The 18,252-nt window shown below is 31.7% G+C and overlaps 2 protein-coding genes across 5 annotated transcripts in view; one reads left to right on the top strand and one right to left on the bottom strand.

Moving 5' to 3' along the window:
- Positions 1-404: 404 nt before the first annotated feature.
- Positions 405-8,044, bottom strand: LOC126771539 (uncharacterized). Of its 4 annotated transcripts, XM_050491447.1 has the most exons (9): positions 7,842-8,044; positions 6,967-7,047; positions 5,138-5,329; positions 3,806-3,925; positions 2,906-3,056; positions 2,185-2,326; positions 1,702-1,783; positions 963-1,199; positions 405-769 (listed from the first exon to the last, which is right to left on the bottom strand). In XM_050491447.1, exons 1-8 carry the CDS (start codon positions 7,844-7,846, stop codon positions 980-982), a joined length of 993 nt encoding a protein of 330 aa, XP_050347404.1. In that variant the 5' UTR covers positions 7,847-8,044; the 3' UTR covers positions 405-769; positions 963-979. The 4 variants fall into 4 exon arrangements, with proteins under 4 accessions (XP_050347404.1, XP_050347405.1, XP_050347403.1 ...); XM_050491448.1 differs by lacking the exon at positions 405-769 and having other exon boundaries at positions 817-1,199; positions 6,941-7,047; XM_050491446.1 differs by lacking the exon at positions 405-769 and having other exon boundaries at positions 817-1,199.
- A 979-nt stretch (positions 8,045-9,023) lies between these two features.
- Positions 9,024-18,252, top strand: part of LOC126771706 (uncharacterized) — a 109,635-nt gene continuing 100,406 nt past the window's right edge. The window contains exon 1 of the mRNA XM_050491727.1: positions 9,024-9,775. Within this exon, the coding sequence (XP_050347684.1) occupies positions 9,497-9,775 (279 nt within the window). The 5' untranslated portion in view covers positions 9,024-9,496. The remainder of the gene's footprint in view (positions 9,776-18,252) is intronic.

Raw genomic sequence — 18,252 nt, 5'->3', positions numbered from 1 at the left:
CAATCGCGGTTTCACGGCCCCTTGGTCTATTAATTTCTCTGTCTACGAATTGAAATAAATGAAAAATTGTATTTGTTTTGTTACAACCTTAAATTTAGTGTAAGTTTATGATTTCAATGTATCTATGGTGCATGTCAAACAAACGGCAAAATTGGCAACCAAGAAAAAACTCGAATTGGTCTTTTTAAAAATATAGCACCAAATTGATGTATATAACTCACTCAAATTATTCATAAAAATCCAAATAACACATTCAAAAAATCATAAGTCGCGCCAATAATGAATTGAGTACTTGACCAGTGATGCCAACTCCTACAGAATATTCACCCTAGGACCATCTTCAAATTCCCCTAAATACCGATTACCTCTTAAAACGAGTGTACAAACACAACAATATTATTATTTATACGTTGTATTCCATAAAATCAAATAAATTTAATTAACATTTTGTTCTACTGTAGCAACTGTAGTATTACATAGTTTCTACTCATCATCGTCAAACACTTCAAAATTTGAAGCCGATTAATCTCTTATGTGTCATCTCTTTTTTACGTGAAATTGGCAGAATATTTTTCGCTCAGCTAGCGTAGATACACGCCAGAAAAAGAACTAACATTTTTTTCCTATAAAACGTCTGTCTCACATGTAGGTGCACGTTTAATACATCTCTTCATTTGCTGTAGATTTTCATTAGGCACATGCAAGTTTCCTTACGAAGTTTTTCTTCACCGCCACTACGAGATGTACATAAAATTTCAGGAGTTCTTTACTTGAATTTGAAAAAGGAATCATCAGTTAAGATTTTCATGTTCTAACTATCTCAGCCATAAGTGATATTTATTGAACTTTAAAATCTATGTATTAAATAATAGACAATAGTACTTCATTATAATATGCCCTAAATAATCATAATATATACATAGTATTTTAATATCATCAATACAAATAAATATATTATTTACATTGTTGGAAATCTAAATTAATCCGAAAGAAAACGAGTAACGCGAAGGTCTAAATCTTTTCGTGCCATTGGTGCGTTACAACTTGGGGGCGCTGTTGCTTCAGGAGGAGGGAGTTGAAGTTTAGGGGCTCGGAAGCGACGAGCCCTTGTCAATTGCCACGACGTGCTCGTATTACGGAGACCTCCTTGTTGTACACCAGCTTCCTTATCTACAGCAGCAGGCACTGGTCGTGGGGAGCTAGAACAATTATGTAAATCGTAAAATAGAAATTTATTATAGTACTGAAAATAGCTAAAAAAACTGAAATGGGCAATGTCGGCTTAGTAGGTTTTTTTTTTATCTCTAATAAATTTACTAAAATAGTTGATATTTGATTTTGACTAAGTCATATGTCAGGTATATTGGTCCCGAATCTTGTCCATGAAGTTACTGATCAAACTTATATACTTATGAATTTTTAAAAAGCAATAAAATCTACGCTTCTTATTATTTTGTGCGCAACCATTTTTCAAATACTTTACTGTCGATTCTGCTTCTGATTTAACAAAAATATAATAAATTAAACCGATATTGGATTTATCTTTGAATAACTATTTTGATAAATATGCTCGGTACCATTTTAAGTAAAAATCAGTTTAAAAAAAAATGAACTCTAAACTAGTTTTCCCGCGGGCAAGTTTATATACAGTGATAGTTTTTTATTATTTTTCATATTAAATTGAAGAAAACATATACTTACTGTCCGATTGAGATTAATGTCCTCAAGCGAGCTGGTGCAATAACAGATGGCAACTCGTAATATAGTGAATTTCTCTTCAGACCTGCAATTACGCGTCGAGTCAACATTTATAATCTATTGACAAAATATTTTAAACATGTATAGACTTTAAATAACGGTAATTGTATACGTATTTTAAGATAAAAGTTCTTGCAGTTGTTAACCTAAGATATAAATAACTTTTGAAGTAAAATTTTATGTACCTAATAACAATAACAATAATAAAAAAAAACTTTTTCCCGTGCGCTTCGATAAATTCATCTCATTACATTCTATCCCACCATGTAACCTTACTTACGTATTTACTGGTACCAAGTCTGATTTTCCGTTCAAGCATTCCCGCTTGATTTTTTAACTTATCCATAAACGCAATTTTTTTTCGCATTACTACTATTACTAAAAAGTATGTTTGTTTATAGGACATTGTAACATTCATTTTCTTACCCGAATATTTAACATTCGTTATAGAGCTTTTATCTTTCCATTTTTGGGAACACACTGGACAGACAGATCGTCGTATCGACCATCGCGGAATTTCCTCACGTCGTTGCTCTACCTTTTGAAATGCTGGTATTTCTAAATGGGTCTGTTAATGAAAAAAATAAATTTTACATATTTTAATTTTTTAAAATGCGTTTAATAATCTGAAGATAACATAAGGAAAAAGCTTGGTTTACACATCTAAATGGAATCAAATATATAAAGTAGGTGTGTTTTAAGTTTCAAAGGTATAAAAAACTCGAGTCATATCTTGAAAAAACTATACATAAATAAAGTACACTGGAATAAGTTAAGGTTTGACGTTTTATTATATTAGTATATTAATGCTAGTATAAAACGTTGATAGACCGATTTTAATGAACCTTTATATTTTTAAAGTTTGTTAGTTTGGTTAAATCTTGAAAATGTTGCATATTCGTAAGTAGTCTAAATTACTATAGTGCTAGGCGCACAATAAATAGAAATAGTTTTTAAATATATTTGATATATTAACTGGATTCCTTTGAACTTATGATAGAGATAGAATTTATAGTATGTGAAGTATAGTTGGTATGACCAATTGGTATTAGCAAAACTCGTGAAAAAGATATTTGTAATAACTGGTATATAGATACCAGTACATAGTTACTTGAGTATGCTTTGAACTTGTTAATTATCATCTCACCGGTGGGGCAGGCACATTTGTAGTGAATGCAAGTATGGACGGTATGTCCATATCACGGCGAGTAGACATCCGGGAGACGCGTGAACGAGACGCGCTGCGCTCTGTCATGCGAATGCTCATACCGTGAACACATGACTCGTTCAAATTTTGACTATATAACATTTATTTTTTCAATATTCTTATATAAATAGTAATTAACTATATATTGAACTTGTATTGTTTTGTTATCTTAGAATAAACTTCGAATAGTTTTAAAGTAACAATACGTTCATTTATTGTTTCTTAAGTAGAAGTATCTATAATGATTTCGTATATGAGTTTAAGATTGTCAATTGGCATAAAACAGCGATCTATGTCTGGTATCAGAACGTGATTTAAGATATGGATAGATCTATAAATATAATTACTTGCTAAAAGTATAGAACATTTTATTGCCAGAAGCATTATTAAAAAACCAAATAATAAAACTCTCTAACGCCTCATTTATAAACAGAATTACTTAAATTTCAACTTTTTTATTGTTGTTAAAACTATAATTATTATGCGACAATTATACCGTAAGTAATTAAGTACTAACTCATAAACTAATCGGTCGCATAAAAGAGCGGGAAAGTAGTGTAGTCAGAGTTATTAAGTGAAAGTTGAGGAAAAATACATTGTGTTATGAGTATGAAATGGCATTACGTTTAATTTTTGATGGACTTACAATCTGTGTACAACTTTGTCCAAATTATTTTTTGTCAATGCCACTATTCCTAAACTGACTTTGTTAAAAATATTTTACCTAACGAGGGATTATCAAACAAATGCCTAAACTGTTATAGGAAGAGACACATTAAAGCGATTATACCGATCTTGGATTTAAGCTCATTAATGAAATGTGACAAAAAGAAAACTCACTTGTCATTATCGTCACTGGATAACATGAGCGGCTGGTCTCGTAACTCGTCCTCTACTTCACGGCTCCTTGAACGCACCATGTCCAAAAGAAGAGTGTCGTTAACACCGAGACTTTGGGACCTATCAAAAGAGTTTTGTGTTTTGTTTCATTATTTAAATTTAATTATTATCAAGAAATGGGACACTTGATTGTGACTGATGACCGACACACATAGATAAGCATTGAAAGAAGTTTAAACCATTGTTTACACCGTCAATGGGCCACTAATATTGAGATCTGAGAAGTTATGTACCTTGTGCTTATATTTAGCCAGGCTCATACTTCTAACAGGAACACAGTAAAAAAATATGTATTAATTTTGGCGGTAGACAAACAGACGAGGCTGTGGTACCGGGTCTATGGTAGAGCGAAGGGAGCAGTAGCTTTATTTGAGAATTTTAAGTGAAAAATAAATATTTTGAAAGCACCTTACAAAATACCTGGAATTGAACGACAGGTACTCCAAGGACCCTACATACTACATGCTAATATCTAGATAATGTAAGAAAGAGATGTTTGTATGGGCAAGGGCTTTTGTTACCTAATTCTCCGACGTGATGGTAAATGATTAAAATAATTGCTGTGTTATTTATGTAGTTCAATGGTGGTAGAGCTTTGTGCAAGCTCGTCTGGATAGGTACCACCCACTCATCATATATTCTACTGTAAAACAGTAGTAGGACCTTGGTATTGTTGTGTTCCGGTTTGAAGGGTGAGTGAGCCAATGTAATTACAGGCACAAGGGACATAACATCTTAGTTACCAAGGTTGGTGGCGCATTGGCGATGTAAGCGATAGTTAACAGTTCTTACAATGCCAATGTCTATGGGCGTTGGTGACCACTTACCATAAGGTGGCCTATATACTCTTCCGCCTACCTATACAAAAAAAAGTATAATTTGTATATAATAATAAAATTAGCATTTCTCATAAAGTTAGTATGTTGCGATAGGTGAATGATATTTAAACAAAGAGACACGTGTTAAATAATTGTTTATATGCAAATGTATACTATAAGATTATGTGATGATAGAAATGGACGTCAAGTACTGCAAATAATATGAAATATAACGTTTTTGTTAACAAATACATTTTATTTATTCTTGAGCATGATATTTAAGGCAAAGTATATTTGTTTTTTTAATGCAGAACAAGTACCGTAACATAAAAACAGAACCTTAAGTAAATAAAAGCATTGTTTGTATAGAAATATATATGTAGGCAAAGTTATCATATACGAGAATAATTATTCTAAAATACTTATGAAAAAAAATATAGAAAGAATTACTAACTGTTGACTGTTCTGTTTCGTGCTATAGCTATCGCTCCGTTGTGACAACAAAGAAGTTAAGTATGGGGGCAAAGATTCATTTGATTTTATGGAAGTATCTCTTTGACTGGCTCTCAGCTTTATTAGAAGTGATGTGTATGGAGTTTTGTCGTTATTCATGAAAGATATACGTTGAGGTTCTATTTTTTTAGTTCTGAAAATGAAATGTTCATTTTACATTATAAAAAAAAATACTTCATATATATTTATTTTAGTACAATTTGTTAGATTTGTTTTAATTTTAGAAAAACAATATAATTTTTTTTAACCGCGGATTTTATTACTTACAGTAAAAAAACACACACCTTAAAAGATTTACTCGTAAAATTATGGCAGTCAATAAATAATATACTTACTAACAATCATGAGTACAAGCTTGTATGTTCGGAGAAATAATTTCATAAAAGAATATGAAGCCAAAAAATTGTATGAAACCAAAAAACATAGGTACTTGCTTCGTTTGTGATTTTACGACAAAATGAAGTATTACTCAATGATATTGTGATGATCTTTTGATTTTTTTTCTCAGTTTGAGTCACGCAATGATTCAATAGGGTTCGGCTATTACAAACAGTTTATTTAAAGGGCCTTGATAAAATCTACATTGACAAGTACAAATTATTTTAAGAATATGAAAAAATAGAGCATGATGTAGATACGCTACTAAATTATTACTTTGCTGCTTTTCCTGAGAGGAAACTAAATATCATATAAAAATAATCAATAATGTGATGTTCTTAGTTATTTTTACAGTTATTGGAAATCCAATACAGTTAATATCGGATACATTTTAATTTAACGAATAAAACTTTTTATTTCAACTAGACTTTTACAAGTAACTTTAAATCGCCGTACATTTTCGTGAATGTAATAATAATTATTTATTTGCATGAAATGTAGTTTTACAGATGTTATGATTTCTTTATTAATATCTATATTTTATATCATTTCGCACACGATAGGCAAGCAAATTTATGTAATATATTATGTTTTATTTCTGTTAGTTTAGATTATCAGTAGTTTTATATAAATATAATATCCATCAATCCGGATTAGGTGAAGTAAGTTCAAAACTTCAAAAGGAGAGGAAGGCCTTTCCCCAGCTATTGGACATTAATAAGCTCCTTTTAAAATATAGTTATAAAGATACACGCAAATAATCGCTTTATAACTTTAGTCATATTTATATCGATAATGTGATTTATCCCAATGAGACAATGATTATGAATGATTTTTTTTTGTTTTGTGTTGTTATTCATAATATATAATATGCCCCTCATTCCTGCTTCCCCTTTCCTTCACAAGTCTACGCGTGCTGGCTCTCGATGTCACCGCCTAACTGTGACATCGATTCCATCGTGCACGAAGAAATTTGGCAACTCTTTTCTTTGTCGCACCACTAAAAAATGGAATTCTTTACTGGAACACGTGTTCTCCTCCTCTTACAACCTGGGTTCCTTCAAACGAGGCGTGAAGTGGCATTTGACGAGCCGGTTGGCGTGGTTGGTACTTGCCTTTCACGCCGAAGGTTGTGGGTTCGATTCCCACCCAGGACAGACATTTGTGTGCATGAACATGTCTGTTTGTCCTGATATTATCTTGCGGGTCGGCAAGGCGAGGGTGTCTAGTGCAGAACATTATTCCTGACTGTACTAGTCGTCGTCGCGTATTGGCTTTGGACTCCACTACCACTTAACATCAGGTGGAGTAGAGTCATTTGCATTCCCGGTACATAAAAAAAATATTAATAAAATATAATATTTACATAAAGTTAAGTTATTGTCCACTTACAACGATACACCTCTAGATGAATAAAGTTTAAAATATCGTCCTTTCCAATCCCCATTTTTTCGCCATGCTGTTTCGGTGTTTCTAAAATAAAATTAAATGTCACTAATATTATGCTAATGGAACAGTTTGTGTATTTGTACGTTTGTTATTGAATCACATCAAAATTACTGAACTGAATCGAATAAATATACAGGTAGTATATTTATTCGATTCAGTTCAGAAGTAATTGGAAAAGGTTTTATGACATAATTTATAATAAAAAACAATTGCACGCTAAGATAAGCGGGAGTGTCCTAACTTATTCATTAAAAATTTTCAATATTTAATTCTCCTTCTTTGTTTTACATATAATTTTCTATTCGTGAACAATTATTGTTTCATTACATATGGTACCGATTTGGTATTGGTAGTAACTGTTGATTCGTTCGAAAGTCTACACTAGAGTCGAAGGTCATGTAAGCGCGGTGACACTAATGAAACAGTAGTTATGTACCTACACCTTTAAAATATTCTAGTTTTAGATTTTATTGGACGAGAAGTGCATATGGTCAGAAAATATCATAACAATTAATAAATGTGCTAGTTTATGGTTCGTAATTCTTGATAGGCTTAGTTCCTGTTGTACGCGGTTACCAGATATTATAGAAAGTATATAAATTTTATAAGCAGTAGGTACTACGATGTGTTATGAAAACGTGAGTAGTTTTTGATTTTGTTGATAAATACGTATATAAGGTTGAGGCACTAATATTACCGATGTCATTTTCTTGCTTATCTAAGTTTTACGTTAAACTAGTTTCTCAGAATTTTTGGTCATGAACATTTCGTATAAAATGATTTGTTACAATAAATAATGACTTATATAAATTACTTACTGCATTTTTTTAAGTAACTTTGGGTAGTACCGTTAAAATCATGTCACAAGGATCACATCGCAAATGTGACATATTTTGCACTTGAATAAATTTATGAAAATATACTTTTTAGTAAATGTTATAAAATGACAATTTAAATATTTTATTATGCTGATAACATAATATTAGACGAAAATAAGTTATAAATGTAATTTTTTACAAAATGAAAATATAACTGACAGAAATATTATAGTATCGTTTTTAATTTGAAACGGTTTTGCATAATATTCAGACGTCAAATAAGGTTTTGCTGGATATATATTTTTTTCATTTTACTTTCATTTGATTCGTATTTTCTTGAATGATATGGTTTTGATTTTCCTTTGTCACTTTGACCATTTTCGATATTCTGTGTTATTTCGTCTAATATGCAAACAAAAACAAAAGTAATTACATTAATTCATAGTTTACGGGTTAAAAAAATTCTGTAATAAAGATATAAATATACGTAGTCATAAGATATAAGTCTTAGGTAATATTATTTCATAAAAAAAAACTTTAAAATTGACGTAAGTAGTTACAATAACATAAAACAAGAGAGGACTGAGACTTGTATCATTTAAAAGGTTAATTTACTGTTCTATAGAGGTGCGAAAAATTGCTCTAATATCGTGTAAGAAACAAACGGGCGAATTTCAATAAGTTGAGGTACATATGTATATGAATTGTATCCAAACTATAAAAGTCAAGGAAATAATATAATCTAAGCCTAAGTTTTATTGTAATGTATTAGTTATAAGTGGATATTACGTTGTATTATTGTTTAACGGTATTGTTAACACGTTCGCCTTCAAATCGAAAACCCTGTAACAAGGCAGACATACGTTTTTATTTATACGGTTTTACTTTTTGTAATTATAAACTAAATATAAAGTGATTATTATTTCAAGCCTTATGTGACTTTAAGTAAAATAAAACGGTTCTGCTAACTAAAGAACTAGAGGTAATGATAATGTCCCGTTATCGAGTGTCCTGATTCAGAATGAAAAATTTCGTGAGAGCCAATTGTCGGCGTATTGTGACAGACAGAAGATCATTTGTTTAGTGTCGCATCATTAGTGATACAATATAATTCGATAAGTAATTGGATTTCTCATTCAGTCTAGTTGTTGTGTTGTGCGATGTCAAGCGGCGGGGGCGGCGAGCGCTTGGTCTGTCGGCCGCTGCTCTAGTCGGTCCGATCGCGAACAACCGCGCGCACGTCGCGCTTTGACTTGTCTCACAACACGCTGCACGATAACGCGCCCTATTTAAACGCAATATTCGCTCTAGCGCGAGCCATACCACAATTAAGTAACGTATATACTTTTGTGATAATAAAATTAATTACGCCGATATTTTGAGATTATGAGATAGATTGACGCAATCTTAAAACCGGCTTTGTGACCATATGATCTGCACTGGACCCGCTCGAACCGTGCGACCCTCTCAAATAGCTGCGCAGAGTTATGATGCGGATTTACCATTAAAGTTCAATTGTGTAAGACGGATTCGAGAAGGATGACTCAGTGCTAACGGAAGACTTTCTCAAGTGTTTTGGTGTCAGTTTCGTGACTTAAAGTCGCTGGAGATGTGATTGTTGACTCCGTAGAATATTTGTTTTGTAAAATAGTGTGATGGCAGGTGCTAGTGAGGAAGGAGTGTCTGTGGAAGATAATGCGGCTGGGCCCGCGCAGGAACCCCGCAGACGAGGACTGAGCGGGTCGATGTCGTTGCGCACGCGCAAATTAGGCCGGCGTCTCTCACGCAGCATGTCTATCGTTGCGCTGAAGCTGCCGGAGAAGGCGCAAAGCATAACGCGTTCTTCGTCCAAACTCATAAGACCGGGCAGTCGCGATAAAAAGAACAGATCCTTTGAACTGTCTCTTATACTACCGGATAAAACACAAAGACAGGTAAACAATATTCACCGCTTATTTAAATAATATCACTTCATTATTAAACGCACACCAATCGTGTCTCCAAAATGTAAACATCGTTACGTTTAAACTAAATTCAGACGATACATATTTGTTATCAATGAATTATAGGTATAATTTATTAACAACTGTTAAAAAATCTAACTATTTACTATAGGGATATTATGATTCTACGATATCTGATTTTTTGTTAAAAATGTCCAAAAGCGCTGTATATTCTAAACAGTACTATATAACGCTATCCTTATCTGATAAAATCTTCGACCTGATTGAATCGAACTTTGTTTACTTAAGTCTTCACACGCGCTCAGGCACCGCATGGAACGCATTCAAAACGCGTGTTTGTTTCGATATGAATTTGCTTATATTAGTTTCGTCAGTGTCACCCACACCGTGGATTTCTCCATTGATATAATAATAAGCCGCAATTGCCGTCGTTCGGATCCGTCATGCATTGTTTGCCTTTGTCATTGAACCGGGGAATTGCGCGCTCTTTGGCGATTGTTTGACTACAGGCCAATTGGCTACTGGCTTCACTATAATAATTTTATTGATTGTCTTAGATTTATTTTGGTTAGACATTTCACGTATGGAGTAATGATATAATGGTCTGTAAATAATAGCTGGCGTGTTCCTGTTCCTGATCCGCTTGTTGTTTAAACTCACAGTAACTGCTGAATTTTATACATTAATGCGGATTGCAGTTCCGTATGTAGTTAGTTATCAGGGTAAAGTAATTAAGTTTTTTTTACAATTACTATTTCCTGACAAAAGTAAAGGACAGAAGAGATATGCGAACGATTATTTAATTTAACTAGTGCAAATTAATTAGATATTTGTTTATCGGAATTAACGTGCTTTTTCGTGCGGAAAAATCAAGGATTTTGCGAAAAAATATATTTATCAGCAATGCAGTGTGCTTAATTTATTGAAACAAAATGATAGCGTAAAATGATAAACGAATAAATAAATGGTTACAAACAAATCCTAATTGAATGACATCTGGTGTCAATTTTTTTATAGGAACTTCAAGAATTTATAAATACTAATATTATTAATGCGAATGTAACTTTGTCCGTTTATTTCTTACCTAATCATTATCACGACAATATCTTAATGCTTTAAAAATATCCAACATAAGTGTGTGTTTATCTACGTTGTTAAAAAACCGACTCAATTGTCAAGTTATGAAGGACTTAGTTTGAAATTAAATTTGAGAAAGTTCGTACAACTGCAGAGTGATAAGATTTAAAATTTTGGCAAGTAGGAATATACGTAAAGAATAACACTCTGCTACACAAAAATGAGTACATATTATTAGACCAAATAATGTATTTGTTTTAATCATAAAAATAATAATGGACTAAAATGCTTTCCTTATATAATAGGTATCTAGAAAGAGATTTTTGTCGTTAATGACATTTTACTTAAAGTTTCCCCTGACATTTTAAGCAAGGTGACACAATCTTGTACAAATGTTTTAAGATTAATAATGAGTAACCTTCGAAATGAAACACTCGTGTAAAAACTATCTTTATACAATACGGCCGGAGTACATATTTTACGAAACTCATTTTATTATTGACGTAAGTGTAACAGTTGCCAGACAATAAAATAATACATTTGTTAAAGATGCATTTACCCAGAATGAGGAAGAACGCCTACATCTTGTTCTTTAACACTAAATGATGAACATTGCAGGAGATGACAGGAAATAACACATCATATCACTTATTCGTAATGGCAATCTATTAAAAAGGAAAACGAACATCATACATTAATAGGTAGTAGAACATAGGTGGAATAAATTGGCACTGCTTTATGAGTGAAAGTGATGTCGCAATCAAACGGTGCAAGTTGCGTGCTTACATGCGGGCTCATAGTAGTCAGTAGTCACCTTAATTAGATAGCCTTATTATTCGTGACGTTCGTGCAGTGATAACCAGAAATATTTGATACAAGTATGCACCTTTCAAAGTCACGTCCGATATTTTGCGTTGCGTTAAAACACATTGCACACTTATACTTATGTTATTGTTTTAAATAATTGATAACATATATAATTTATCAATGATGTAAAAATATATTTTATCCTATAAACGCATTTATTGTTTTTTTTATTTCAGAGCAGCATTTGTTTAACACATTTGTTTGATTTTAATTGCTTGACATTTGTATCTAGACTTATGTTCATAAAAAAAATGTAATAAAACTATCCTGTTCTTTTTTAAAATAAAGATAGGTTTGACACTGTTTTGTAACTCTTAAATTAGACGTTTATATTTTGTTTCACTTTCGAGGTAAAATAGTTGCGTATATTGTGACATAAATGATGTGGGTACATGTACAACAATGTTTTGAGGAAAAAGCAAGTGTGATAAAATTTAATTTAACATTCCTATACTTACTGAAAATAAATTCAAATGTTTATGAATTACGAACGCATAGAGGAAGAATGGTTTTAATCATCGCTAAATTTTAAATACCTTGGTTTAAGTTCGATTATTTTCTTTAGTTCGTTCTGTATTATAAACAGACTATCGTTTTGTTTGGAGTGCTGCCATCTTTATTAATCACTAGGTAATAAAGGTTTTAATCATGTGTTTACTTCACTTATGGAAACAATATGACTTATGGGAATCTGCGTTATTTAGTTGTAACAATACATGTAAGTATTTTTAGTATACTTACATGTAGTTTAATATGAATAGTACTAGATAATAAAACTTAAAAATCTGAGATTTTTCTTTTCATCTAGAAAAGTAAAAGAAATGTAGTCTCATAAAGCAAAATATTTTTAATCTGTGAAAATAAGCGTATAAAAACACTAGGTTAGGCTAGGTTTCGAGGCAAGATGACTATCACTTTTCTGTATTGGGAGTGAAACCGGTTGGATGGTAGGTGGATGCTAGCACAAAACTGGACTTTATAAAGTCTATATCTCTAGGGCATCGATTAATAAAGTACGCAATATAAAATCCTAAGCTGTCTAACATTTATGGTTTCATTTACACACATACATCATTATGCAAGCAATTCTATTGTTATGAGCAGTTAATTTCGCTTATAATATAATCACAATAAATAAAATGAATATTCTGTGTAAAAATACACATTTATGTATGACGTTGACGTTACACTTTAATTAAACTAATAAAGTAATCGTTATTTTTTTGATTGATACGAACATCTATACTTCCTTACCTTGTTTGCTTGTTAAACTTTCACGTATTAACTGCCGTTCATCATGAAATTTTGTATACACGTTGTAAGTTGTAAAGAAAAGGACATAGGGTATTTAACACCACACACACCACACGCGGCCAAAGCCGCGGACGGAAACTTGTAAAACAATGATTGCCAAATGTAATGCGCAGTTTTTGCAATGGTATGCTAATTAATTTATGCAGAATGCAATTTATCACTAGTTTTTAATAATTTTCGTACTTATTGTCATAAATCTTAGAAGTTATCGACATAGTGTAATAACTTAGTATTTATATTTTATTTTTGTAGTTGTATTATACTATACATAATTATTTATTATATATACATGTACATTAACAAATATTTAAAAGATTTATGTACATGTACAACTGTAAAAAATATTTTAAAATTTCAAGCTTATAGCGAGTATATAACATTGTATGAAATTGAAATACGTACATTCAAAGATTAGCACAAAGTGGTATAAAGACGATTGTATTTTGCAAACAGTTTTGCATTATCGTATCCGTTCCCAATTAACATGGAGACAACGGAGGTTCGCTTTAGCAATGATCCGTACAAAAACTGCCTTTGTCACGACTACGTGACAAGAGTTGATAAAAAGTTTGTTTGGAATATTTATAATTTTGAAATATGTAAAATCTTATTTGTTCGACATGAACATTAATATAATACGTAAAAGATTAAATATAATTGCTTGATTGTACTCTAAAATCAATTAATTAAAAAAAAATGTTAAGAAAATTCAAATTACTAACAAAATAAAAATATAATAATAATTTTACTATCTGCAATAATTTATTTTCGGTACGAGACTGTTATACGGCAGCTGATTTGTTACTTTGCGCTTTTGGTAATAAATTTAATGAAAAATATATCTTCTAGAACGTCATCAAGCCTAATATAGAAACACGAGGCTTAGGCTTACGACAGCAGTCTGATTAGGATGCATGTTGTAATATATTTTGAGATCGGCAATTACTCAACTGCGCTCATACTTCGAACTGCAGTATCCGCTATGATATCGTTAGCGATGACTAAGAATTTTACTATCCCCTGGAAACACCAGTAGTGAATTGTGATTTTTTGGGGCCTGGTGCACATTACATTGTAAAATCTGTTTACATATAATTATATAACAATTGAACAGCCGGATTATATTGAAATAAAATTTAAATTTTTACTGGTGGTAGGGCTTTGTGCAAGCTCGTCTAGGTAGGTACAACCTGCTCATCAGATATTCTACCGCAAAACAGCAGTACTTGGTATTGTTGTGTTCCGGTATGAAGGGTGAGTGAGCCAGTAAAATTATAGGCACAAGGGACATAACATCTTAGTTCCCAAGGTTCGTGGCGCATTGGCGATGTATAAGATGGTTAACATTTCTTATAAAGTCAATGCTCGTCCTACATATAATATAAAAAAATATGTTTTAAGTTCGAGTTTCCAATCGACATGACAATTCATTAAAAGTAGTTTAGTTACAATAATAACAATTTATTTATTCAGTAACAGTCTCAATTTCAAAATTTTAAATGTTAAAAGTTAATAAAAGTACTTGCAAGTGTAACTAGGAAGAAGCTTATAAAAATGTAACCTAGTAATAATAATAATAAAAAAAATATAAAAGACAAAACTAAACTCACACGATAAAGGTTGCCTGAATGAGACAAGGCCGGCTTTGGACAATCTAATTATAATTATATAATTTGTGTGTTTTGTATGCTAAATAAATACTATTTCTCTTGTTATTATCTAAAAGAAGAAATATTTTTATGGCCTCTATTTTGCGATGATTGCGGTAGGTAACTTATTTCTACAAAGTGTAGCCAACAGCGTAGGTAGGTATTGTAGTGTATGAGCAAACAAAAGAGTACTCTCTATTCTCTTACTGACTAATCCCAATGGATGGTAGTCCGACACGATCGCAGAGAGATCACGTGCATAACCAACGGTTTTTCGTGTTAATTGAGCCACAGGATGCAGCACTGTCTACTTCTTTTAGTCGGTTTCGCAATTTTGTAAAGAAAAAATCTTTCTATTCGACGGGACGAGAGTCGAACCATTTATCCTATTAATATGTATGCACGCCTATTAGTAATACTAATTACAAGATTTACATAATCGAATTGCTTTTGTTTGAATAATATGTATATATTTTTTATGATAGTGATTTTTTTTTAAATATTATAAAGTATTATTAGCAATTATTATATATTTCGAGGATATGTGTTCATAAGAAAGGCGATTGTTATATAAAATTAAACAATCGTTATGCAAGAAGATTACCAAATAACAAATAAAAAAAACACTTTTCAATATTGTAACGGCATTAAAATATAAAATAAATATAAGTTTTATACGTTGCTCTATATTTTTAGATAGCCTAGACATAAGCGAGCCTAGACAGATAACAATATCATATATGCGTCATGAATTTTTTGCAACCCTGCTACATCAAAAGGGCTTTCTTGTTAGTGCTGAGTGCTCTTAACCTACCTTTATTTAAATGTAGGCCTCGCCTGTTTCACTAACTAGAAGAAAAGGCTAAAAATAACTTGAGTATCTATCTCATTGTCAGTAAGGTTGTCGACATAAAAAAAAATATCTTTTTTAAATAGGTTTAATTTAAAAAAAAATTACATTGGGCTATATTTAAAACTTTTTCCTAAGTTGTATACAATTTTATATTTGATTTATTAATTTATATAAATAGTGGTAGTGGTGCTATAAAAATCATAAAGCGGTAACTGATGATTTTTAAAGGTATTTGACGACACATCGGATAATTCGTATTCATGTTTCACTTTCTAATTAAACCGATAATGTTATGAAATACTTTACGTAAGTTGCAGGTAATACGTAAAGGTACAATATGAAGTGTTAAGACATAATATTGTATGTACGTTACGAGTTTTTCCGGATACTTTTATTTATAAATCCGTTAAAAAGTTCAACTTTACACTTTCAATAATTATAGCGTCATTTGCTGTACTTATAAAATTATAATATTATGAATTGAATAGACCTTTACAAGTTTACACTTTACACTTTACTTTACAATTTTGACATGTCAAGCGGTGCCGCATGTTCGGAATATCGGAAAAAACAATAATTGAAAAATAGTAAAAATACATACAAATTACATCATCAGTAGTCATCAGTAACAGCCTGTTAATGTCCCATTTCTGGGCTAAGGCCTGCTCTCCCTTTTGAGGAGAAGGTTTGGAGCTTATTCCACCACGCTGCTCCACTGCGGGTTGGTAGAATACACGTGTCAGAATTTCAATGAAATTAGACACATGCAGGTTTCCTCACGATGTTTTCCTTCACCATCAAGCACGAAATGAACACAAACTAAGCACATGAAAATTCAGTGGTGCTTGCCCGGGTTTGAACCCACGATCATCGGTTAAGATTCATGCGTTCTAACCACTAGGCCATCTCGGCTTACAAATTACATACAAGTAATAAAAAATAAAACATGCACTCAAGTTTTCTAACCACAGGGCCATCACGGTTCAATGTTTATTACTACTGAATAAAGTAACTTAGACACGCAAAGGAATGCAACCTTTAAAGTAAAAAAAAAAATCAACACAGTAATTAATTTGGGAAAAATGATTCAAAACACCTTGAACACATTAATCGCTAAAAGAGAAATCCTTAAAGTAAGTTTATCCGTTAAGAAACTTTAAATAAACGTTTTAAATGAGACATGACAATCGGGATTAATAAATATGCCAGAACTTTAATTACTTATTGTAATTTATTTTATATAGTGTAGTATTTAGTTATTCAATACTACGAAGTATACTATGACGTATTGCAGTAACATAGTATTGGAACGACAGGCAATTAACCAATAGAGTGGAAATGCTTTGATGCCCAACGAGTCATGAAAACGATTATTTAATGATTTTTTCAGGGGTAAACAAGACCATGTAAAGGTTGGTAATGTTTTATTGGATTTATTGCAATACCTTACAATAAGCCTTTTTTTATTTTTATACTTATTTCAATAATGTATTTTTGTAAAATAATAAAATGATCACAAATATAGGCCACTTAGCCATAAGGATAGATTGAGTATAGGGCCCTAGGCGATACAAGTCTGGCGGTCGCTCTCTCTTTGGGTTTTTATAAAGCTAATTACACCAAATTTTAATATCTCAATACTAATTAAATAACCAATGTATTTTTTTTTCATTTTTGAAACGAATTGGCCTTTTAAAATATATTTGACAACTTTGTAAGTCAACATAAAATTAAAACTCTTTGATTTTTGTATTAGCCGCGGGCCTCCTATTCTAGGGCGGCTCGGCGCCAGGTCCAAAGGCAGTTGTGAGTTGCCTTCACTGCATGAATAATGTTAGTCTGGCCTTACAAATTATAAATAGAATTATTTTGCACATTGATAACTTATGAGTTCCAAATGCGGTATGGAAGGGATCTAGGTAAAATATAAAATCATATATCATTTTGGGATACTAAATTTTCTAATTTTAAATTTTTGTTCTGAGTCATAAGGTTAAATTGCATTATATATATTTTTATGTTTTATATTCCTGTCTAGTATATTTAGCGATTGATTAGTTGTCTTTTTTTTTCGAATGTCAAATCAATAATGACAATAGAACGAAATCTGTGTTTGACTAAACAACCGCTAAGCAACGATTATAAGTCATTCCGTATTATACTGCAAAGTTAAAAATGCTTAAGCAGATATAATTAAACCAATGATAATATTACCACTATACTAAAAATTGGAGTGCGGATGTTATTTTAACACTTAATTTCTAAAACAGAAGTAAAATAAAAGAAACACGATACCCACATCACTTTCTTGAGTAATATTTTTTGAATAACTAATTTATTCTTTAGAAACGGAACCCGATTGAAGATTCACTTTATGCGACGAACTCCAATATCGGTGCACCGAAATAGATCTCCGCCGGAGAAAGTGACACGTGTGTCAGCCGCAGTTTGACACAACGAAGGCATCCCGGCAGTTTTGGGTCACACGTAATATTCTTAAACACATTTTTCTATATTCAAACAAATATTTATGTCATTCTTGACATGTTATAATTTACTAATCAACTAAATGTCCCACATCTTGTCAGATGAAATATGTTGAGTAGAATTATCACGTGTATGTAATATGACTCATGTCATATCCTTTTTCTTGTAGAAACTATATCATCGCGTTCTAGATATATATT

The sequence above is a fragment of the Nymphalis io genome, chromosome 11 (assembly GCF_905147045.1).
Source record: "Nymphalis io chromosome 11, ilAglIoxx1.1, whole genome shotgun sequence".
Classification (NCBI taxonomy): domain Eukaryota; kingdom Metazoa; phylum Arthropoda; class Insecta; order Lepidoptera; family Nymphalidae; genus Nymphalis; species Nymphalis io.
Note: the sequence above shows the minus strand (reverse complement) of the source record. Positions and strands in the feature narration are given on the sequence as shown.